The 26,255-nt window shown below is 38.0% G+C and overlaps 1 protein-coding gene across 1 annotated transcript in view; it reads right to left on the bottom strand.

The window, feature by feature from the left end:
• Positions 1-26,255, bottom strand: part of LOC150079247 (uncharacterized) — a 163,526-nt gene that overhangs the window by 45,394 nt on the left and 91,877 nt on the right. The window contains exons 7-8 of the mRNA XM_090383000.1: positions 10,305-10,316; positions 10,101-10,189 (exon numbers count right to left, since the gene is read on the bottom strand). Of these exons, the coding sequence (XP_090239126.1) occupies positions 10,101-10,189; positions 10,305-10,316 (101 nt within the window). The remainder of the gene's footprint in view (positions 1-10,100; positions 10,190-10,304; positions 10,317-26,255) is intronic.

Below are 26,255 nucleotides of genomic sequence, written 5' to 3'. Positions count from 1 at the left end.
TGCTTCATAACTGTGGCATCTATGGTTAATTGCTCCTTGCATCCTTTCCTCCTCCACTTGCATCCTTTCTACTGTTTGGCCATTATGTTCTGACTCTGCAAGTGGTCTGATATCTTCTTGGTTGTGCAGTTGGTCAGGGTCTTGTACATCGTTGGCAGGCAGGTGATTGGCCTGTATTTCACCGGGTTTCTTATAGCTTCATCTTTGGGCTTCAGATATGGAACTCCTTCAGTGAGAAACTTCAGGATTGTCTCCGGGTGCCTTATCATTCGAGTGAACTACTGTGCTAGGTGCTTGTGTGTGCAAGTGAGCTTCTTATACCAGTAGTTGTGGATGTTATCAATTCCTGGGGTTTGCCAGTTGAGGGTGATCTTAATCGACTGTATTACTTCTCGAATCTCCCACTCTCTCATCTCTTGTATGTTCTTGGTTTTCTTCCGTTCTACTTCTATCCAGGGGGCTTGGCTGTTATGTCTTACTTTACTGCTGCAGATATTTCCCCAGAGCTCCTCGATAGTCTTCTTCTTGGATGGTCCATTTCCTGATTTCTCATATTCTCCCAGTTTCCTGTAGAAGGTTCTTTGGTCCTCATCGAAGATTCGGTTGTATATTTTTCTCTGCGAGCTCTCTTTGTATTGGCGTAGTCTCTTTCTGAGTGCAAGGAGGTTCTGCTTCAGTGTGCCCAAGTATTCTCCTATTCTCTGATTTCTGGTCTAATGTTTGCTGTGGACATTGGTCTCTCTTGAGGATGCTCTTCACCTTTCCAATCAATTTGTTACTTCTATTATCCTGTTGTTACTGGGTCAACTGACCTATTTTGACTCTTAATTCTTCTATTTTCTGCTGAAGTCTTCTTTTCCAAGCTGGCGGTTCCTTCTGTTTTTGGTTCTTCTGCTGGTGGTCTCTCATTTCTTTTCCATTAATCCTAGTGGCTACTATGGCAGCACAGTATACGGCTGTGTGGATTGCCTCCAGCGTTGCACCATTGTTGTCAAGGTAATGTGGTATTATTTGCTGATTGAGGTGGTCTGTTACTCTCCACAGGATTTTATTTGGCCTCTGCTTAGGTATCACGTGGGGTCCATTCCTTCGAATTCTGTCAGGGTCTTCTTCCACTCGCCTTCTATTCTGGATATCATGACTTTGTCTCTTTCTACTCTGGGTTGTATTTCTTCTTGCTCTTCCTCCTCTGGTTCCATATTGACCATATTCTTTGTTCTTTGTAGTTGACCACTCACATCCTGCTTGATTTTTCCAAGACGGCAGGAGCTATTAGGTTCTTTGTGATGATGGTCTTTCTAATCACTGTTCGGTGACCTGAATATCCGGGAATAGTTCCAATCACTTGGTATGTAGTCGCGACCTGTACATTGTCATATTTGTCTCTAGCCTGGTTATTTCGTACTAGGCTCGCATGATGTACATATTCATTTTCGATGCTCCACTTCATGTGTTGGTATCTTCTTCCTTCCTAGGTGGTCACTAGTGCAGTTGCACAGGAAGCACTTCCAGTTAGTGGGGCTGGATGGTCTTGCCCTTCTCTTGTGGTAGCCAGTGCCACTTGCTCCACTGTCTTGCTCAGTTGACTGTCTCATTATTATTATTAGCCATATGGTGCAAGGCTCGGGAGACCGTCTTATTATTATTAATAGCCATATGGTGCAAGGAAGCCTGAGGCTTATTCTGCACCAGGCAAAAAAAAATTCTGAATTACCAGAGAGAGAGAAAAGTAGAAGGGAATCAACAAGAAAGAGAAGAATGATGATATCCAGCTCAGGACCCTGAGCTGGATATCATCAGGGTGTGCCAAGCCCATACTCACCAGACGTCAGCCCTTGGGGGGTAATTAAAGGAAAAGCCTTAAATAATAGAACAAGAAAGTAGAATTTAGTATGGAAATGTTAAGAGTAAAAAGAGAGGTGCACAAGTCTTTAAACGTACTATACATAATTGCATCACTGACAAGAATTAAAAACAGGTGACCAGCAAGTATGTCCATATATGGTAAGGATACAATAGCTAATAATATCTAACCTTTCATTATTAGTACTGACAAAATGATATACAGAAGTGCCTACCTTAAAGGAACACAGAGAATGCAGGTTGTTGGCCTTATGGTAACAGACACAGACAAACAGCATAAATGACAAATGCAAGTTAATGTGAATGCACAGAGTAAAAGCATGTTGGAATTATTTGCTAGCTTGCCAATAATGCACCAGTGGCAAATTTTTTACCATATACAGTGATGCTTTCATTTCACAGATTTACATAAAACACCTAATATGGAAAAAGAATAAACAACATTCAGATAAGAATGTTGTGGCAAAATGTGGGCAAGCAGAAAATACTATTGGAAAAATTGTTTTCATGTTCTTTTAATTCATTAAAAGAACATGAATGGGCAAATTCAATGGAAAAGTTTGGTGAAACTCAAGCAGCTGCTCTTGACATTTCCAAAACTTTTGATCATTTTTGGCTTAAGTCTTCTAAATAAGCTTCCATCTCACAGTTTGCCAAGTGTTTTCTGTAATCGGGTATCCAGTTTTCTCTCTGACTGCTCACTGCGGGTGATGGTAGATGGCCCTCTGGTCTAATGCTGGTGTTCCTCAAGGCTCAGTTCTTTCTCTCACTCTTTCCCTCTTCTATATTAATGACATTCTTCTTCTGACCGGAAATCCTATCCATAGTTTTGCTGACAATAGCACATTGCATTACAGCTTACAGTTTCAGAAACCTTGCCCTGCACAAACAGATCCAACATCTTGAATACCAACTGCCAATTCCTTAAATGCTTATCTCCAGGTAATTCTTCAGTGGCGTAAAGATAACTTAATTAATTATGATTCTTCTAAAACTCAGTCTTATCTTATATCTTGCAAGAAGGATTCTTCTGCCCCTATGCTTATCTTCGATGACACTGTTGTGGGGGTTTCTGGCACAAGTACTATACAGGCCATATTGTGCATGATACTGATTTCTAGGCAAGATTATATATCTATATTGGAGATTACCTGACTTCTAATCTCTCTTGGCATAAGCACATTACAAATATTTCTTCCTCTGAAAAAACTGGGTTTTCCCTTTCGCTTTCGGCATTGATTTTCTTGAAAACAGCTACACACTGTACAAATTCCAAATCTGCCCTACCATGGAATATTGTTTCCACATCTTGGACAGCGCCCTATAATATCTCAGTCTTCTAGATTCCATTCAAAAGAGGGCAGTTAGATTAATTTAATGACTTATGTCTAACAGAGTCTCTTCACTCTCTCTCTCTCTCTCTCACAGATGTTCAGTTTCTGCTGCATGCCTTTCCTATAGATACTTCCATGGTCACTGTTCTTCGGAATTGGCTTCTATAATGCCTGCCCTCTCTTCCAAATCATTCGGAACACGTGCCACAACCAGTCAACATCCTTTTACTGTCCAACTTTAAACTCACAGAACCAACTTCCATTTTCTGGAAAAACCTTCTTCATTTATTTATTCAACTTCCATTTTCTGGAAAAACCTTCTTCATTTATTCATTCAACTTCCATTTTCTGGAAAAACCTTCCTCATAAGTATTTCGTGAAAATTACAATCTACGGAAAGTCAAGTCTAATGTCAACAAGTACCATCTTGCTGCTTGTCAACAAAGTGATACTTGTTGACAAGCATTCAACACATGCATGGTGTTCAGTACTATGGGGTGGATGGGATCGATCCAATCATATTAAGGAAGGCAGCACATCCTTAGCCATAATTATGAAAGAATGCTTAGATTCAACAGAGGTTCCTATGAACTGGAGATGTGTGACTGTATCACCAATTCATAAATAGGGATCAAAAGGCGATATGAGAATTAAGACCTGTTAGCTTAGTGTCTTCCAGGGAAAATAATATAATGGAGTTATTGGTTATAGAAGTAATGCAGGACCATCCGCACAGGAATGCAATAATACTACAGTCAGAGCAATGATTTGTTAAGGAGAGTCTAACCAATCTCACAGGTTACTATGATGAAGTGACCAAGAATTTGATGAAAAAAATAATTTTTATAAAATATACTTGGATTTCAGGAAGGCATTTGATACTATTGCACAGACTGCTGTATAGACTGGCACTAAGGGCACATTACTGCTATGGATGATAAAGGGTTGGTTAAGAGGAAGAAGACAGTGATTTTCAATGGCCACTGCACTTTTGTGGTTAACTAATGTTATTATAGTGGAGTCTCCCAGAGTTCAGTGCTGGGCCCACTGTCATTTTCAATAATCTTTAATAATATTGAAGAAGGTATATCATCAGGCTTAATGTCTAAGTCTGCAGATGATACAAAAGTTGGCAAGGTGGTTAACGGCAGTAATCAAGTTGAGCTACTGCAACGAGGTCTAGGAAAATTAGATCAGTGGGCTAAGAAATGGCAGTTGAAGTTTAACATTGACAAATGCACATAGCTAACATATAGCTAATAGTAATCCCAGAGTAATTTATCAAATATGTCATAATACACTCAGGGTAATGGAAAATGAAAAAGATGGGGGTAACAGTGCAGTCAGATATGAAATTCTCTAAGTAGTATAGACATGCTGGCAGCACAACTCATGGGATTTTGTCAATGATATACAGAAACTTTGAGGTAATACATGGCCCTTGTACAAGGCCATGGTTAAACCGCATGTCGAGTATTGTGTATAGGTCTGGAGTAGGGCTTACAATACCGAGATCCCGGTAATTTTTTTCCGGTATTCAAGTACCGGTTTTTTTGGTACTAATTTTAAAAAAAAAAGTTTATAATTTAATGACATAAAGGTTACAAAAATCACCTTTATGTGATTATAACATCCTTATCTCTACTAGCAAATGTTCGATAAATCATCGATAGGACACAATGCAACACTGCAACTTGTCCACAATTCTCAGACAACTTCATGTCCAATTCCTCCACTACTGGCGTGAGAGAGAGAGAGAGAGAGAGAGAGAGAGAGAGAGAGAGAGAGAGAGAGAGAGAGAGAGAGAGAGAGAGAGAGAGAGAGAGAGAGAATCTTTATTGTACACTATAGATACAATAATGTGCCCGCCACAGCTAGGAGGCCAGGGGCTTGACAAAGATTAGTTCAACTCCACCAAATGTATAAGTTATTTTGGGGTTGCTGTTTCCCAGGTGTAAGACCTTGCATTTTGCTGAATTAAAGCATATAGCTGCCACTTTTCTGACCATACTGGAAGTCTATCTAAGTCACTCTGAAGAAGCTCTGCTTGGCAGCAATCATTAACTCTACTGATCTTTACATTGTAAGATGTAGGTCTTACAAATTAAAACAGAAATAGTTGTTTTGCTAAATAAATCCAGGTGGGGCAATGGAAAGTAAGAATTAGCATTGATGCCCGAGTATTAAGTTAAAGATAGTAAGTATAAAGATTAGATATTTAGTTTTACTGTAAATAAGGTTAAAGTTTGAAGAACATTGGAATTAGTAAAGGACAGTTTTAGGTTGGGAATTAAAATAGTGGCTAAAAGATAAACAAGTAATTTAAATAATACAGGAGAACAAACAGAGACAGTGCAATGACTAGAGAAGGGGTGTCATTTGAGAACAGGCGTGAAAGGGTTGCGGAGGGAAAGAACAATAGGACACGAAACGGGATTTAGGAAGCATCTCTTTTGATCTAAGCCACTGTTAGAAACTAAACAGGAAATGAGGGGACGTCCAGTGTTCCCATCAAAATAAAACGGCATCAGGGTGACTGATAAATCTTAGAAAGAAAGTGTGAACATGAAAATTAGTGTTTTTGGAGGTTACCGGCAAACATGAAAGGGTCATACTGCCGTGTTTGTTTGTTTGTTATTTGGTTTTTAGGAGCATTAGCAACTAAGGCCATATTGCTCCGGGATATGCGGTGGTCATTCCCTGACCTTTCTGCATCCTCCATATTTGGTAGTGTCGGGCTCGAACCCCGGTCTAATCAAGAAGCGTGTGCTACGCACTGCTGCTCCTTCCCACCTGGCTACGGAGGCGCCCCATACTGCCATGTGAAAAAAATTAAATTTCTAGTGAAGGGTTGGCTTGTGCAATAGGGAGACAGCTGGGGAGAGTTGTTTTGGCAAATAGAAAGGAATGGAAAATTAAACAGAAAATGGGGATTGGTTGGAGTCTTTGGGGGGAGGCATTCCAAACTTGAGGGAAAGAGTAAAGTTTAGGGGGAGAAAAATTGAGAAGTGTCCATTCTGTATCTGAATTCTGTGTGGTGTGGTCTAAGGAGAGAAGGTCGTGAGTTGCAGGTTGAAGTAGAGGTAGGCGAGTTTGGTAATGTAGGACTTGTAGAAAAAGTCTGAAGAGTAGCTCACGAAGGAACTGCTCATGGGTTCCAGCTCCCACCCGTAGAGAATGAGCCAAGTGTGACACATGTGCCTATATAGCCTACCTGAGATGGTGTGTCCTGTCCGCCACTAAGGAAAGCAGAGTGCCCAAGAAATGAGAGAAACCCAGAGAGCCACATAAGTGAAGTAAGCCTGTTCGCCATGGAGAAACCCAGAATGCCACATAATTGAAGTAAGCCTGTCAGCCAGAAGGAAGCCCGAACGCAAGGAATGTGGGATCAGCGGCCATTTCGGAATGTAAGTCTGTTCCTTGTTTTTTATTGAACCTCAAACTCTCAGACTCAATCTGAACTCCTGTAAGAAACTGATCGACAGTTCTTTCTAATGAAGTTAAATTTGAAATAGGCAAGTTAGTATTAAGGTTGAGATAGCTTGTTATGAATGTAAATGATTATGAAATAATGTAAGAGTGGTAAAGGGGATGACTAAGCTGATAACTAAAGAGTAATTAAGGTAGAATGAGGGATTATTAGTGAATATTACTGATGTAAGAGGATACCAGTTGTAAAATCATTTCATGTGCTAAAGGCTAGAAACAAATATTCCAAAAGAGTAATAAGGGCTGAAGTAAATATTACTGATGTAAGAAATAAAAAAAAATTGGTAATGTAAGAGAATGATTGAGTAATCAGAGGATTCAAATTAAGTAAAATATGACTGATACAAACTGATGTTTATAATTCGTAAATTAAGAATAGTTGATGAGAGAGAGAAATAGTGTAATATACACTGTAGTATGGTTTACATATGTATATGGAAATTGGTATGCTGGTATGTAATTATTTGTTTCCTTTATGTAAATATTGTATTTATGTAAATGTTGTCTTTAATTGCTCATTAAAGGTTTGTAAATAAATGTGTGTCTTTAATGTTCTGCTAACACATTGCTTTATACACCCTAGAATTTGGAATTTTCTGTAAATTGCAGTCAGATTTGCATTTTGTGGGGCTGTTAAAAACGTCAGTAGAGATAAGTGAATTGAAGCAGTTAATCATATTTATTCATCCCCCCCACAACATCATCATCAAGTTTAAACATCACACCCTATATCCCTTCATAGATGTCATTTAAGATAATCAAAAACAACAGTGGTCCGAATTCCGATCCTTTGGGAACCCTGCTTCTTACATTAACCCAATCTGAGGAATAATCATTTATCACAACCCCCTGCCTGGTGCCCTCAAGCCATTGTGCTATCCATCTAACGATTTTCCCTATGATTCCAGCCTGCTCCAACTTATAAAGTAACTGCTCGTGTGGGACTGAGTCAAATGCTTTGTTGATATCTACAAATAAACAATGTTGAAATTATTCTCTAAATCCAGCTCATGAATGACCCCCATCAAAAATAGCTAACAAGATTTGTTAAACATTATTTTCCCTTTACAAAACCATGCTGTGTATCCTACAGAATTCCATTTCCATCTAAATGACCCTGAATTCCACCCTTGTTCATTGCTTCCATGATTTTCCCTACTACTGAAGTTAGACTGGTCAGTCGGTAATTTCCCGTTACACTCCTAGAACAGCCTTTACGTTCCAATTTACACCAATTAAATGGAATTTCTCCTGAGTCCGGCGATGCTCTTAACTAGCCTTAATGGTTCAATGCACTCACTTGCTGCCTCCTTTAAGATTATAGGGTATATGCCATCAACCACAGGAGCCTTACTCGCCTGTAGGCGCGAAAGTTTTCTCATTAAATGAAAATGTGAAATTTCAACATCATTAATTACATTTTTTCAACTTCACACCCATAATTTCTCATTGACGTGAAGGGTTTTTCTTCTGTAAATATCGATGCAAAGTAACTGTCGAGTTACTTTGCATCGATATTTACATCTAATACTATCCCACGCAATTACATATGCGTCTGATCTGATTCGTCCTTCTCTTTTTTGCATTTATATATGTGAAGAATTCCTCTTTGCTCTCTTTATTCCTTATCCCCACTCTTTTCTCTCTCCCAAACTTAGTCAAGATACTATAGTGAAAATTATACTTTGCTGAATAAAACGTCTTTCTCCTTCAGAAAATGATGAACATAATTCAACCATGGAAGACCAACATGGAACAGAACATCAGTGTTCCAAAAATTCTTTCCAAAATAAGAAATTGCCCGACTCCAATGAGATTTTAAAAGATGAACTTGAGTCAGAAATTAATGAAATACTTTTAACTATTTTTGCTAAAAAAAGTTCAAAGCCTAGAAAATATGGACTGAGATAGTCTATGATTATCTCAGTACAATAGTACAAGAATAGAATCCAAAAGGACATTTTCTGCCGCTAATCAAATACAGTACTGTATGTACCAAAATTAGATCCATTTTAAATGATCACACTATTGATTGCTTATGTTTCTTAAGAGTTCACTTTATTCGGACAGGTAGTGTGGATGCTTAAACATAACTAAACTTTGCAGCAACAATATGTATTTTTTTGTTTTTTAGAATAACTGTATTTTTAATGATTTTTTTTCAGAATATTTATTATTGCAATAAATGTTTATTTAAAACATTAATTCAAGTAATTACAGTACTTGTTTTTTCCTTACTTTATTGCACCTAACTGTCATCAAAATTTATTGAGAAAAACGTTTGTTTTTGGAATACCGGTATCCCGGTTTCATAAATTAAAAATACCGAAATACCAGTATTAAGATTTTGACCGGTATTGTAAGCCCTAGTCTGGAGACCTTACTTTAGGAAAGATGTCAATCTGATGGAACGGGTGCAAAGAAGGGCGACCAGATTGGTGAACAGAGCAAAAAGGGTGCACTTACCTAGAAAAGCTTCAGTTTTGCAAATTGCAGCATCTCGATACTAGTTACCTGCAGGGTGATTTGATTGTGGTGTTTAAGGCCTTGAATGGATTGAGTAAGCTGAAGTGTAATGGCATTCTTTCTCTTGCTGAGACTATATACATGAGGGGATATAAATTCAAGTTGAGGAAGGATGGTTGCAGGATAGATGGGCAGAAGTCTGCCTTCAGCCAGCAGGTGTTTGATTGTTGGAAAAGGGTTCCATTTGTTGTTGTAGAAGTGGATGTTTTGAAAAAAATTCAAGGAAGGTATGGATTGGTGGAGTGTGTAGGTTTTTTTTTTTGTTTTTTTTTGGCTGATGCTATGTAAACTTGCTTTCTTGCATCATTTGCCACTACTACTACTACTGTAGAGGGGCAGTAGTTCAGAAATACAATGGGTATTGCTAGGGAACACAGCTTCCATATCTCTATTCATAATACAGAAGGCTTTTCATATAATACTTGACATGAAACATACTTATCAAATGTGTCATTATCAAAATTTAAAAAGTATGCAGATCTAATGTTAACACAGAGAGAGAGAGAGAGAGAGAGAAAATATTGCACAATATTAAGCCTTTCTATCAAGCATTTTCAGAGAATAAGACCTCAAAGCTTGAAAGTCATTTTAGGATTGCCTAAAATGTATACTACAGTACACATTTTAAAAGTACATATATTATAGAGTAACAAATGAATACCAAATTATTTAAAAAAAAAAACAGAAGCAGAATTTCTATTATCTGAAACTTCTGTTATTTAACACAGTTTCATTTCGGTTCACCTTGGATAATCAAGGCCCTAGTGTATATGAAATTGCTCTTTTATGATACCAGATTTTGTTATATATAAGTACATATAGTCTAACATAAATAAAACAGGGAATGTATGTTTTGCCAAATTTTCACTCTGCAAGTGACAAAATTACCTTTAGTGAAGTAACAGAATCTTCGTGTGCAAAGACAGAGTGAAGGTTTCTTTCCGAAAGAAGATCCCATAATTCTAACTTTCCGCCATCTACAATAAAATTTATTAAAAATATAAAATTATTATATACAGAAATTGCATAAAAAACTGATTAATATTTAAAATTAAAAGTTTAGAATTTTTGTTGCTAAAAGCAAACATTTACTTTCATGCTGAGCTGTAAATCAGAACAAATCTTAAAATTTTATAAAAAATTTATTTAAGTACATGAACTTCAACACAAGCAAATAACTAAAACTGTGTACTAAGTCTATGAACAAATTAGCATTAGCAAGGGCACATGATGCAAGAAAGCAAGCTTATATAGCATCAGCCAAAAAAAAAAAAAAAAACACAACATTCCCCTTCTCATTTCACCCATCCACTCGCTCCAAATGTTTGTCTAATTCTTCCTTGAATCTGTTTAAGCTATCAACTTCTACAACGACAGATGGAAGTTTGTTCCAGCAATCAACCACCCTCTGGCTAAAGGCGAACTTCCGCATATCTATCCTACAACTGTCTTTCCTCAATTTCAATTTATGCCCTCTCAGGTGATTATTCTGAGCAAGAAGAAGAATCCCATCAGCATTGAGCATGCTCAAACCATTCAAGGCTTTATACACCTCAATCAGATCATGGCAGGTGCCTAGTCTCCAGACACCGTAATTTGCAAAACTTAAGCCTTTCTTCATAAGAGCAACCCTTTGTTCCAATCACTAATTTTGTTGCCCTTCTCTCTACTCGTTCCAACAGCTCTACATCTTTCTTAAAATGAGGCCTCCAGACCTGTATACAGCACTCAAGGTGTGGCCTGACCATTGCCTTATACAAGGGGCTAATCACCTCCTTATCAATGCTAGAAAAATTCCTGTATATCATTGACAAGACACCACGAGCTACTCTTGCAGACTGTCTGCACTTCTGAGAAAACTTCATATCTGCCTGCACAATTACCCCCAGGTTCTTTTCATTCTCTACCACTGTTCGTACCAATAATTGTTCGCAATAAACACAAACTAGAAACAATTCAGCGGAGTATATTGTTCACCATTACCAGGGCCTGTTGCACAATAAGCTCTCCGGCCCTCCAGGTTCTTGCAGGTGTGTTCTCCCCTTGACTTGGAGGTTATCCGTCAAGGATTGCACTACTGCTTGTCACCGGGAATCGCAGCTACCATCTTTGGACATACCATCGAAACCCGCACTGACTGTAAGCAAGAAAAGAAGAAACTAGCTGCCATGCTACTACAAATCTGGCAGACAAGATGGGAAGAGATGGAGAAGGGCCTAATAACTAAGAAATTCATCCCGGATGTCAAACTTGTTTATAAAAAAGTCGTCAGCTTGGTTCTCTCCTGGCCTCTACTGTACATATATTATAACTGGACACTGCTCTATAAATCATAAGTTGACTACCTTGGGAATCATCAATAACCCCTACTGTACATGTGGAGAAATTGAAGATTGGGACCATCTTCTTTATAACTGCCCAATTTATGACGATCTTCGAGGAACACTGTACACCAGACTCCAACACATACCTCAAGGACAGGAGCACCTGTTCATCTCTGATGAACACTACAAATTACTAATGGAGTATGCACAGAACCTCTTTGCTAGGTGCAGGACTCTACAACCAACTGAAGCTAGGGATACACACCTGTGAGGGACTTGCTCAAATCAGAAATAAAAAATCTCTACTTGACCATTTTACCAGCATCGACTTGCTAATCCTGGAACATCCAGGGTAGTATTATCTGCTAACTCACCCACATGGTTGGGTAGGCTCCAGTGGTCTTGACCACTCCACCGCAAAATATAAATCACACTCAGCACTCTTGCTGAGTGGCTTTTCTACCCTTCTGGAGTTATCCCCTCCCCTTTTCTCCTGGTGGGGCATACGCTCCACTGTCAATTTAGGGGATGCCTTCACCTACATCCCCTTACTTTACTTTCATCCTCCATCTTCTGTACTCTACCATATTTTTTATTTATTTTTATTTTTTATTATTTATTTTATTTTTAATTTAATTTACTTTTATTTTAATTTTTTATTTATTTCATTATATATATTTTTTAGATTGGCCTCCATTCAGGAAGCTCAAGCGACCCTGATGGAGACCTGCCAGAGAATAATGGGCAGCTTGGCTACCTCCTAGTGGTGTGTGCAGGCAACATGGGGTCCCATCAGGTTTTTTTTTTTTTTGTTTTTTTTTGTTTTGTAGTTGTTGGCGCATCAGCTTCTGTGGCCATAGTGCACCTCCAAAGGTTTTTGCAGTACTTTGATCCAAGCCCGAGGCGGGATTCGAACCCGCGACCTTTGGGTTTCCAGGCAGGCACTTTACCCACCCGGCTAGCCCGGTCGGCGTTCCATCAGGGATCCTGCAGTCAAATGCCAGGACACACAACAGAACCCAACACAATACTACATATTCAACACACTACACTTTTTCTGGAATTCACAGTGTTCTGTATTTCTTCACAGTGTACATATGGCGCAGATGGAGGAAACCACAGGTGGCGCCCGACCCCAACATTATGCCCATTACATTGGTGTAGTACCACACAGTTGATAAGTTACTCTGGGGTTACTGCTTTGCATATATGCAGCACTTTACATCTGTCAATGTTAAACTTCAGTTGCCACCTCTCGGCCCATCTGCTCAACTTTTCTAGATCCTGTTGCAGCAACATACTGTCATTAGTGTCATTAACAAACCTGCCGACCTTGATATCATCAGCAAACTTGGACATTAAGCCTGATATAAAATCATCAATATCATTAATGAATACAGAAAACAACAATGGACCCTGAGGGATTTCACTAATAACATTAGTCCACAAAGAGCAGTGTCCATTGATTACAATTCTGTCTTCCACTCAACCATCCCTTTATCCATAGCAGCAATTTGCCTCCAATGCCACACTGCTCCAATTTGTGTAGCAGTCTTCCATGTGCAACAGTATCAAAAGCTTTTCTAAGATCCAAATATGATATCAAAATTATTCTTTGCATCCAGTTCCTTTGTGACTGCATCATAGTATCCAATCAAACTGGTCAGACAAGACTTACCCTTAACAAACCCATGCTGTGTCTGAGCTATAACTGAAGTCTTGTCTAGATGATCTTGCAATGCTTCTTTAACCAGTGCCTCCATTAATTCCCCTGGAACAGAAGTTAAACTAACAGGTCTATAATTACTTGTGTCACCCTTTGATCCTCCTTTGTGAATTGGGGTCACATTTGAACATCTCCAGTCCATGGGTACCTCCCCTGAGTCCAAAGAAACTCATAATTATGGCTAAGGGTTTGCTTACTTCCTTTGCTGCCTCCTTTAATATAACCGGATAGATTCCATCCACCCCAGGTGCCTTTCTTATGTTTATCTTCAACAACTTCTCCTCCGCTGTACTCTCAGTTATTACAAGATTATCTAGCTTACTATCATAGTTTAATACACCTCTGGCATTCTCCTTCCTGAATAACTCCTCATGTGTGAATGTAGATTCAAAATATTCATTTAGTTTGTTAGCTACCTGAGCAGGATCATCAACAGTTCAACCATCGATATCAAGTGGACCAATGTGATTCATCCCCTTCCTTCTAGAGTTTACATAAGTAAAGAACTCTTTGCTGTTTTTTTTTTTGTATTCTTTGCCAAAGATTTCTTGTAATCTGCCTTTGCCTGCCTAACCTCCTTTGTGACTTTGTTACAGACCAGCTTATATCTATCATAGGCTTCTGTGTCACCAGTTAATTTATATGTATCCCATGTATTTTTCTTCTCTGCCACATGTCTAATTAGTTCATCTGACTAGGCCTAAATCTTGAACAATATTTCTTAGTTGGTAAGAAAAGCCTAGTAGCTTCCCATTTTGAATTTGCTGTTGGTAACATCAGCAGTTGGTCCTATTGTATAGAATTATTGTCTCAGACCACTGTTGTCATCTTTATGAAAGCAAAAACCCTTCCCTTTACCCCTGATGGTAGTTACCTCTGAGTAAATCCCACTTCAGCACAGTGTGATCACTGCGACCTAGTTGTTCCTTTATCTGCAGATTCTTAATGCATGAAGAATCACTACTGATAATCAGATCAAGAGTATTACTCGTTCTAGTTGCCTCCCAAATATGCTAATGTAGAAAACAATCATCCAAAACATGCCAAGAATTACTGAAAAATGTAGTGAGTGTGGCAACATTGACTAGCTGTTAATTTCATATGCCTTTACATTTGCGGCAATCAGTGGCTGATCAGTTAAGAATGACTGTAGTATGTGTTATGGCACCACTTGGGTACATTTTGAATGCATTTGTGTGTTGCAGCAGTGAAAGTGTCAAGAAGCATATAATGATCTGCTCAATATCAGGGAAAGGGCAAAGTTATCCGGGGGAGCACTTCCAATGTTATGTTATTTCCTGATGCACATCCAAGCAAAGGCAAGCTTTCCCAATACTGTTTTACTGGAAGCTAAAATTCCATGCTTATGGTTGATGCTTTATTTGTAGGAGTTTTTTTATTCATTTGGGTCTGCTAGATTTGCATCCATCAATTAGTAATAAATAATGGAAGCTCTTAGCATTACTAGAGGCATATAATGCAAGAAAGCAAGTTTCTATAGTATCAGCAAAAAAAAAAAAAAAATGTATATATACACACACACACACATATATATAAAAAAAAAACCTTCCTGTTTCAGCCATCCATTCATTCACTCTAAACATTTGTCTAGTTCAGCCTTAAATATATTTAAGCTGTAAACTTTCACAATGACAGATGAAAGTTTATTCCAACAATCAACCACTCTCTGGCTAAAGGCAAATTTCTGCACATCTATTCTACGACTGTCTTTCTCAATTTAAATTTATGGCCCCTCAGGTGTGGAATCTGAGCAAGAGAAAGAATCCCATCAACATTGAGCTTGCTCAAACCATTCAAGGCCTTATACACCTCAATCAGATCACCTCACAGGTGCCACGTCTCCAGACTGCAATTTGCAGAACTGGAGCCTTTCTTGGTAACAGCAACCCTTTGTTCCACTCACTAATCTCATTGTCATTCTCTGTACTTTTTCCAGTAGCTTTACATCTTTCCTAAAACGAGGCCTCCAGACCTATATGCAGTACTCAAAGACCCCATGAGCTACTCTAGCAGCCTGTCTGCACTGCTCAGAAAACTTCATATCTGACTGGACAATTAACCACAGGTCTTTTACATTCTCCACTACCCTGAGTGTAGTACTGCACAGTTGGTACTACATTCAGGTGTACTACTGCAGAGTTGGTATGTTACTCTGGGGTTACTGCTACCCATATGCAGTATTTTGCATTTGTCAATGTTAAATTTCAGTTGCCAACTCTCAGCCCATCTGCTCAACATTTCTAGATCCTGTTGCAGTAGCATACCATCCTTATTGTCATCAACTACCCTACCAACCTTCATGCAGTCTGCAAACCTGGACATTAAGCCTGATATACCCACATCAATATAAAAATGTTTTTTTTTTTATACTCTGGCATAACCACGAGGTCAGTGGAGTTTACAAAAAATCATCAATACAAACATTAATCATATTCAGCGATCACGGGTTTGAACCCTAGTCCAGTGTTTCTCAATCTTTTTACTCTCGTGGCACATTTTCCAAAGAAAAAAAATTTTGCGGCACACCTACGTAGTCATAGAAGAAGAAATTTCTAAATTTCGCGGCACACTTGGAAAATTTTGCGGCACACTAATGTGACGCGGCACACCCTTTGAGAAACACTGCCCTAGTCCACTCAAAGAGCGCGTGCCACTGCACTCTCTCTCCTGACCACTCGGCTATGTCAATATCATTGATAATACAGAAAACAACAATGGTCCCAACACCGAACTCTAGGGAACTCCTATAATAACATTAGTCCATGAAGAGCAGTGTCCATTGATTACCACTCTGTCTTCTTGCACTCAACCATTCTTTTATCCATTGTAGCAACTTGCCCTTAATGCCATACTGCTCAAATTTGTACAGTATTCTTTCATGTGCAACAGTATCAAAAGCTTTCCTAAAATCCAAGTGTATGGTATCAAAATTATTTTTTGTATCCATTTCCTTTGTGACCACATCATAGTATCCAATCAAATTGGTCAAAAAAGGCTTCCCCTTAACAAACCCATGCTGGGTCTGAACTATAACTGCAGTCTTGTATAAATGATCCTGCAGTGCTTCTTTAAAAAGTGACTCCATTATTTTCTCCAGAACAAAAGCTAAACCAACAGGTCTGTAATTACTTGTGTCAACTTTCGATCCCCCTTTGTGAATTGGGGATACATTTGCACATATCCAGTCTGTAGGGACCTCTCCAGAGTCCAAGGATGCCCTCATAATCATGGCTAAGAGCCTACTTACTTCCTTTGCTGCCTCCTTTAACATAACTGGATAGATCACATTTACACCAGTTACCTTTCTTATGTTTAACTTCAACAATTTCTCCACTTTGTTCTCAGTTATTACAAAATCATTTAACTCCCAGTTAGTGTTTGATAAGCTTCTGGCCTCCACTTCCCTACAGAATTCCTCATCCGTGAATCCAGATGCAAAATACTCATTCAGTTTGTCAGCTACCTCAGTAGGTTCATCAACAATCGAACGATCAATAGCAAGTGGACCAATCTGATTCATCCCCTTCCTTCTAGAATGTACATAAGTGAACTCTTTGCTGTTTTTCTTTGCATCCTTTGCCAAAAATTCTTGTAATCTGCTTTTGCTTGCCTAACCTCCTTTGTGACTTGATTACAGATTATCTTATATCTACCATAGGCATCTGTATCTCCTGACAATTTATATGCGTACCATGCATTTTTATTCTCTGCTACGAATCTTGTTAGTTCATCTAACATCTGTTTAGGCTTAAACCTTGAACAGTATTTCTTAGTTGAGACAAAAAAAAAAAGCTTAGTATCTTCCAAGATTACTTCCCATTTAGAATTTGCTTTTGGTAACATCATCAGTTGGTCCCACAATATAGAATTTAAAAACTGTCTGAGACCACTGTAGTCACCTTTACGAAAGCAAAGACCCTTCCTTCCCTTTACTCTGATGGTAGTAACATCTTTAAGTAAATCCTACACCAGCACACTGTAATCACTGCCACCTAGTGTTTCCTTTATCTGTAGATTCTTATTGCATGAAGAATCACTACTGATAATCAGATCAAGAGTATTACTCCCTCTAGTTGCCTCTCGAAGATACTGCTGTAGAAAACAATCATCCATGTTTCTCTGTACAGTTGTTTGTTGTACTCATCAGAGTCATTAGGCCTATAACACACTCCTACTCTCAATTTTGATTTCCTAATGCTTACATCACACTAAACTGACTCAACACTGCACTGTCCATACAAGTCAACTGGATTCACCACTTCCTTAGATTTTATGTTTCTTAACTAATAGCATGACCTATTCTCCCTTTCTGTATACATTGTACTCCTCAAATTCCAATTCTGTATTCCTTATATCTGTGTGACACCACATCTCTGATATCCTAACAATATATGCCTTTGATGTCTTGAAATTCATCAAATTTCACCTAAAATTCATCAAATTTATTTACTACACTCCTAGCATTGGTGTACAAGCACCTATTCTTACTCTTAGTTACCCTAACACCAATGTATTTACTTGTCAATCCTTGAAATCCCCCAGTACCTTGCTTTCCAGGCTGCTGCTCATTCAAATAGAAGCAGTGCAAGAATCACTTTCACCTCTGCCTGCAGCTACTGTTAATCTATTTGTCTGTGAATCCTCCCAAGCTAGCAGTTTTCTGCCCCACCAACACTGTCTTGATAGCATCAGCAAATATTCTTGCACCCTTTCTATTTAACTGTATCCCATCCCTGTAGAAACAATCTTTCCCTAACAAGGGCATAAAATGAATTATCTCTGATGTGAGTTATCTAAGACCATATTTCTTCAAGATACTGTAAGAGGAAGAAGATCTATTAAGACAGTAACAGCATTTAGAGAGTATACAGGGTGTTTCAATTAAAACACGGCCATCTCTCTCTCTCTCTCTCTCTCTCTCTCTCTCTCTCTCTCTCTCTCTCTCTCTCTCTCTCTCTCTCTCTCAAGGTTTAAGCTATTTGTCATCTGAACTTTTTAAATTTGATGTTTAAATTTGCACCTGGGGCATCACTGGTGTTGCATGTTCAGCTATGCACTAAGTGGCTTGACTAACTATGCACTAATTGGGTAGCCATCTTTCCTGAATTATTTGGATTTTTAATTTCTTTATTTAGATGACTGCTATTTCTTCTAGAGAAATTTTACAAGTGAACATTATGCAAATGCCTCAGTTAAGTACAAGTTTATGGTAGAAACATTAACATTAGTAGAGGCATATGATGCAAGAACAAAAAAAAAAAAAAAAACCCCTTCCTATTTCACCCATCCATTCATTCCAAATGTTGGTCTAGTTCTGCCTGGAATTTATTTAAGCTATCAACTTCCACAATGACAGATGGACGTTTGTTCCAGCAATCAAATACCCACTAGCTAAAGGAAAATTTCCGCATATCTATTTGACAACTGTCTTTCCTCAATTTCAGTTTATGCCCTCTCAGGTTTTAAATCTGAGCAAGAGGAAGAAACTTTGCATTTGTCAATGTTAAATTTCAGTTGCCACTTCTCAGCCCATCTGCCCAACTTTTCCAGATCCTGCTGCAGCAGCATACTGTCATTACTGTTATCAACAACCCTCCCAACCTTTGTATCATCTGCAAACTTTGACATTAAGCTTGTTATACCTTCATCAATATCATTGATAAATATGCAAAATAAGAATGGGCCTAGCACCAAACCCTGGGGGACACCACTAATAACATTAGTCCATGTAGAGCAGTATCCATTGATTACCACTCTGTCTTCTCCCACTCAACCATCCTTTTATCCATTGTAGCCACTTGCCCTTAATGCCATATGGCTCAAATTTATCAGTAGTCTTCCATGTGCAACAGTATCAAAAGCTTTCCTGAAATCAAAGTATATGATATCAAAGTTATTTTTTGCTTCCAGTTCCTTTGTGACCATGTCACAGTATCCAATCAAATTGGTCAGACAAGACTTCCTCTTAACAAACCCATGCTGTGTCTGAATTATTACTTCTGTCTTGTCTGGATGATCCTGCAATGCTTCTTTAACCAATGACTCCATTATTTTCCTTGGAACACAAGCCAAACTAACAGGTCTGTAATTACACGTGTCACCCTTTGTTCCCCTTTTGTGAATTGGAGATACTTCCTACCATATAAACTACTGATTAATCACAGAATATTTCAAATAAATTTAAATTGTATTTTGATTTTTTCTTTCATAAAAAGTTAGTTTTTTTGAATTGAAGTCTGATGATATACCATATTTAAGACAGTGGTATTCATGTTGTATTGATTAAGTGTTTATTTAATTCTTATTCCTCTTCTGATTTATATTAAATAATCCTGCAATCACTTCAAACTGAAGGATGGCTATAGATATTAAACCATATGCCTTGTAATCTACAAATCAATGAATTTCTCAGTTGCTTGTTATGCGATCAAAGAATATGCATAAAATGTAAAAATATTCCTTTGAAGACATACAAGATGTGCAGTCAAGGAGAAACAGTCTTACAAATGTTCTATGTGTAAATGGCTACTTGTGCCCACCTTCACACGTAGTAGTCCAGGTCAGTTAGAATAACAATCACTTCAACTTTATCCCAGGATCTGTTATAAACTAATAAAATGAATGATAATCAAATCCTGCCAGTAAACTTATTGCTTGCCTCATTTTTAACAGATTTTGCAGGTAATCTTCTGTCAGAATTTAAAACACAGTTGCATACAAGTGACAATGAGGTATTAACATCTTACCAAGTGATTATGGACAATTTTGCAATATCCTTTTATAATTAAAAGACATTACATACAGCAGTGATGGACTTGCAGAATGAAAAAAAATCAATCCTTTAAGTCTGAAATAGGATTTATTAAGAACTTTCACATTTGGTTAATGGACTTATTATTTAAAAATTTAACTTAATTGACAGAAATGAATTAAATTTAAACATGGATAAAAAAAAAATAAACCAAAAGTGTAGATAGTAATCCTAATTCTTTGCATACCTTATAGCACGAGTCATTTATCTCAAAACCAGTTAAAAAAAAAAAAAAAAAAAAAATCAATCAAGATTTGTTAAATGCACAAAGAATTATGATAACCTAGATATGCTTCAGATACTGTCCAAGGTATATGACGTAGAATGACAAATCCCAATTAATATATAACTGATGTACTATTGAAAGTCCAAGAGAAAAATCATAATTCAGAAAAAACTAATAATACAGTTACTTTTGAACATACGAACTTACTCCAACCTGTATTGTTTATAATAAATGATACAGATTAGCAAAAAGAGTCATCAAAAGACAACCATAGCAAAATGATGGGTAATCCATCAAAATTAATATCCCATGTAGAAATTTTGTGAGATTCAACTGATTTTCTTCCACTAACTTATACTAAGGATATTCCTACTTCTAACAAAGAAGAAAATAAAAGGAACCCCTTCAAACTCAAAATCAAAAATGCAAAAAAATAATAATAATAATAAAAATAAAATTTTTAAAAAAAAATATACCTCCAGAAAAATTAAACTTACAAATTTCTTCTTCTAACCAATCACAATTCTTTCACTACAACAGGGGAAAAAAAAAAATCATTTGCTGGCCATTCCAGTAAACAAAATGTACTTTAATTCAAAACTGCAACCAAATGTGTCAGAAGAAAATATCAAATTATTTTTAAGAAGCATTAAATATTAGGTATTGTGTAACATATTTGGAACAAGATGTTCATGAACTAAGAGTTTTAGGTCACTGGCCATATGGAACAGTAATCTTAGAATACAAAGATGAATACAAAATGTTACAGAACAACAAAAACCCCAAAACATACAATTAAAAGCTAGAAAAAAGGAAGGAAAAATAATTATATTAGTATTTACTATCAAAACTGTCAAAGTGCTGGTTTGCATCTAAGCAAACTGAAAAATGATACAGCACTAAGTGATTATGATATTATTTTATTAACTGAAACTTGGTTTAACAATACTATATTGGATGGGGAATTCTTATCCCCAGGCTACAGTTTACTAAGACAAGACAGACTCTAGGGGAGGTCTATAGCATTCATCTCTGTACATCAAAAGATACTGTATTAGAAGATGAAATGCATGGGTTAGGTAATTAACTATCGTCTGATTGGTGGTATCCACTGAAAATAAATAACAGTGGTCTTCTCTACTAGAGAATCGTTATTTATTTGAAGTAGTGCAATACCAGCTATCTCATTGTGAAGGCACCCACAATATGAGATACTATTAAAACAATGCTTTTTACACTACACACATAGTTCAAATTTATGGGTAAACTATGGTGTTTACATAGTTAATTAAAAGATACAAAATATTAGATGAACTGGAAGGGCTTTAGATACAATTTATTCTTTAGCAAGTTAATTGTATTGTATAATAATTCTTTATTACCTACCTCCACCTGTAAATCCTAAAGTAACAGATCAGGTTGAACAACATTTGGAAGCCATTATAAAAAAATATACATCTTTTAACTCATACCTTATTAATCAGAGCTTGTAATTTTCATTGATAAGTAACCCTCATTCTCATCAAGACACAGTTACCAGAATATTTATTAATCTCATCGTAGAATATAACCTTAACATTATGTAGAATTTCCTATATGCGAAAATCATTATTTAGCTTAAGCATTTTCAAAATTATAAGGAAACCATACATTAAAATTACTGATCCAATAATAACTTTGGATCATCTGGCTTAATATTATATAAATAATACTTTAATACCGGGTGGTTATAAAATAAGTTTCCCTATTCAGGAGACCCTAGTGCCGACGGTTAGAGATAGCGCTGTGAAAATCTGTGAAAATGTCATTTAGCGTATGGAGAAGTGATTTGTAGGAAAAAAAAAAATTAGTTAGAATTTCTGCTGCCAAAGGATAAATTGGCACTGTAAACATAAGATGGAATACTTAACTTAGAAATCTACAGATATTGTTCTATGCACTTTCCTTCACTTGAGATGACATTCTGAAAACAGAGGACTACGTGCAACAGAGGACAGTTTCGCATAGCATTACATTGAGGATGTTGGCGACATGTATTTAATGCTTGCTTTCAAATCAACAAGCATTTGTATGCTGCAGCGGTAAACTCTGTCTTTCAGGTATCCCCATAGCCAGAAATCACAGTGATTGTGATCTGCTGATCGGGCTGGCCAGAACTGCGAAAAGTCTCTAGAAATGATGTGATCATTTCCGAATGTTGAACGTAGCAGTTCCTTCACTTGTCGACCAACGTGGGGAGGGGTACCATCTTGCGTGAACACTAACCAAGCATTGCCTTTCTTGCAGAGCGGGAATAATGTGATTTCTTAGAAGAGCACAGTACCGTGCACTAGTTACCGTACCCTTACAAGGCCATGAGGTGTAGACTCTTCAAAGAAAAATGATCTGATTATAAACTCTGCTGTGAATCTACAGCAGAGCATACTGTAACATATAGACTTTGTAGTGGTCTTTTATGCACAGCAGATGGATGAGAAGTTCTCCATATTCAGCAGTTTTGTGCATTTACAGCCCCATGAAGAGTGAAACGTGCCTCATCAGACCACAAGATCATTTGAGCCCACATATCGTCAAGTTCCATACAAGCCAGAAATCGTAGAACAAAGTCTATTCATTGTTGCTGATCACAACTTTAGTTCTTGCACTATGTGAATCTTGTACATGAACCAACATAAAATTATTCGAAGCACTTTACGTACAGTAGACCAAGGAAAGTTCAAGTCCCTTGACACACCTCTGGCACTACCGACTGGTAGTGTTTACAACGGTTTAACCAGCCAGGTGTGCATCCAGAACGATTTATCTGAGGAATTTACCATCCAAACTGGAGTCCGCCAAGGGGATGTAGCCTCCCCGTTGCTTTTCAACATCGTGGTTGACGCCATTATGAGGCAAGCATTCAGAAACAGACAGGGCATACAATATGACAAGGATCACTATGTGACTGACCTGATGTTTGCTGATGATAGTGCTATCCTTGCCAGTAACGACGCTGAAGCCACGGACATCCTCTACGACACTGCCCGCATTGCCCGGCCATACGGTTTGAAGATCAATGCTGGTAAGACAAAGGCCCTGACAACAGATGGGTCGCAAGCCACCATCTATCTCGAAGGCGTCCAGATCGAGCAAGTGCAGGACTTTAAATACCTTGGGTCGCTGGTCCAGGAGAAGAAAGTTGCATCCACCATGGAAATCCACAACAGAATTGGACAGGCGGCCACTGCGTTCGCCTCGCTCAAATGGTGTCTGTGGAAGAGGACCAACATTTCCACAAAGACTAAAATCCGACTCTTCCGGACTTTGATCCTGCCCATTCTTCTTTACGGATCGGAAACATGGATTTGTCTCAAGTTAGATTTGAATAAACTTGAGGTATTCCAAATGCGATGCCTGCGGCAGATCTTGGGCATCTCTCTTCGCGACCGCATCACTAATGATACCATCCGCGCCAGATGCCAACAGCAACCAACCATTGCCGACCAAATCCAGAAGCGAAGGCTCAGATGGTTTGGCCAAGTATGTAGAATGGGCACGAACAGAATACCATCCACACTCCTTTGGAGACAACGACCCACCCAATGGAGCATCCAACGGACCGCGCCTAGGAAAACGTGGGCCAAGCAAGTGGAAGATGACTTGAAGAGCCGACGTCTCGACCTTAACCAGGCCAGGACTGAAGCCACGGATCGTAAGGTATGGAAGAACATCACAGAGCAAGTCCGAAACCCTGCGGCACCTACAGCAGCATACTGGTTGCGTGGCCAACCGCCTCCCCCAGCTGCCAGCTAAGGACCAAAGAAGAAGAAGAAGAAGAAGTGTTTTGTGCTACTGACCATTGCAACTACCACTTCATCCACTACCCCCATTACAATAGTGGTCATCCCCTGCTTGGAATTACACCTAACTTCCACGTTGCTTCAGATTTCTTTATTAGTTTTTGAAGCCCCATTGACGTCAAAGGTCCTTTACACAAGCCTTTAAGTTTCCGATATTCACATTCATGTAATGCTGCATTAGCATTACTATTATTCTGGTAGAACAGTTTTACTAAAAGAGCACGTTCCTTTTTTGTAAGAGCCATAATGGTTATTGTCGGTGGCATTGGCATTTTTGCTTTTATCTAACAGGATGTTAGCATGTTAGAATAGATTTGCATAAGCCGCTTGTCTTGAAGTAAATGACAACTTTTACATATGTGCAGTGCCGTTTTCTCCTTGTGGCAGAAATTTGAACTAATTTTTTTCTTCTACAAATAGCTTCCCCATACCCTAAATGACATACCCACTGATTTTCACAGTGCTAACTCTGTTTTAACTGTTTTTGTTAACAGGGCATGGTTCTTTGAATAGTAAATTATATTATTTTGGTTTAAAGTCAAACCCTTATTGTGTATGTGGTGATGAAGAAACCTGGTACCATGTATTATATGATTGTTTGTTGTATGAGAATTACAGAGCTGAATTAAAGAATGTAATTAGTGATTTGAGGTATGGAAATGAAAATAGCTACTTGTCAGATTACAATAAGTTTTTTGCTTTTCAAAGGTTTGCTATTTCTGTATTTCTAAAAAAAAAAGACAGTTATCAGCCTGGATATTTGTAAACTAATAACTGTTCACTGTATAGATCCCCCCCCATCCTATTCTTGTCCTGTTTTTTTTTTTTTTATTTTATTTTATTTATTTATTATGTGTGTGTATATATATATATTTCCCCCCCCCTAACCACCCTGGTCTTCATTTTTTTTTTTTTTTTTTTAGTATTTATTTATTATTTTATTTTTCCCCCCTTCCTTTTGTGTTTACTGACACTATGTAAGTAACTGAGTGCGGAATTATGGACCAGGATGGTGTCTTTTTTTTTTTCTCTGCCCACAGAAGTAGGAGACTGATTCCTGAATGTCTGTGCGAGGAGGAGAGATTTATTTTATTTTATTATATATAAAGATATATTGTTATTATTACTTATTTAGTATTTTTATATATATTTTTTAATTATTTATTTATATATATATATATATATATATTTTTTTTTTTTTTTTTTGTTTGTTCCCAGGCTTGGGCAATTTGGGGGCAGGAATGCTGGCACCTCTACCGGTCTAGCACTTCTACCGGAGGGTGTGGGAATTTTGTGCGGTCAGCACAGACAGTATAGTAGACCCAGGCCTGGCTCCACGGGCATTGGGTAGCAGTTATCCTGGGTGGTGGCTGCTCTCTAGTGGCTGGGTGTCCTGTATATAACAAACTCACATTTACACATTACACAAACCTAACACTTTTTTTTTATTTTTTACTTTACCAGGATTGTTTAAGTATAATAAAGTTAGTGATATTAGGTGGATTTGGACAAATGTCTAGGGGCCACCAAAGACTATAATAAATAATAATAATAAATAACTGTTTTAATCAGAAACTACTTCATTGACAGAACTGTTATACAGTACAGGCAAGACATAGGCAACTAACACAACCAATTTAAGGAGGATACCCACGGGGCTCTGTATTGGGCCCCTTAATCTGGAACCTGGTTCTTCAGGACTGGCTCTGCCACAGCTTCGACAGTACCAAGATCATTGCATTCGCAGACGATCTCTAATCATCTTCTCAGGCTGCTCTCGGTGAGCCCTTGAGACCACTGCAAACCACGTTCTTGACGACCTTGCTGTCTGGACTCAAACCAATAAGCTCCGAATCAATCCAACAAAAACCAATATGACCTTTGGAGCCAAACTCGACCTTTGAAGGCCTCCCCAAGTTAAAATCCAAAGCACGCAGTTACCTCTTGTGACCCAAACCCAAGTCCTAGGGGTCATCATTAACCATAGACTTACTTTCTTCCCTCACCTTCAGAATCTCAACATAAAAGTAAGAAACTTCTCAGCCTCAATAGTCAGGATCTTCAGGAGTGACTGGGGACTCTCCAAGCGCACAATA

This window comes from Mastigoproctus giganteus, chromosome 10, assembly GCF_048544385.1.
Source record: "Mastigoproctus giganteus isolate SK-2022 chromosome 10, ASM4854438v1, whole genome shotgun sequence".
Classification (NCBI taxonomy): Eukaryota; Metazoa; Arthropoda; class Arachnida; order Uropygi; family Thelyphonidae; genus Mastigoproctus; species Mastigoproctus giganteus.
Note: the sequence above shows the minus strand (reverse complement) of the source record. Positions and strands in the feature narration are given on the sequence as shown.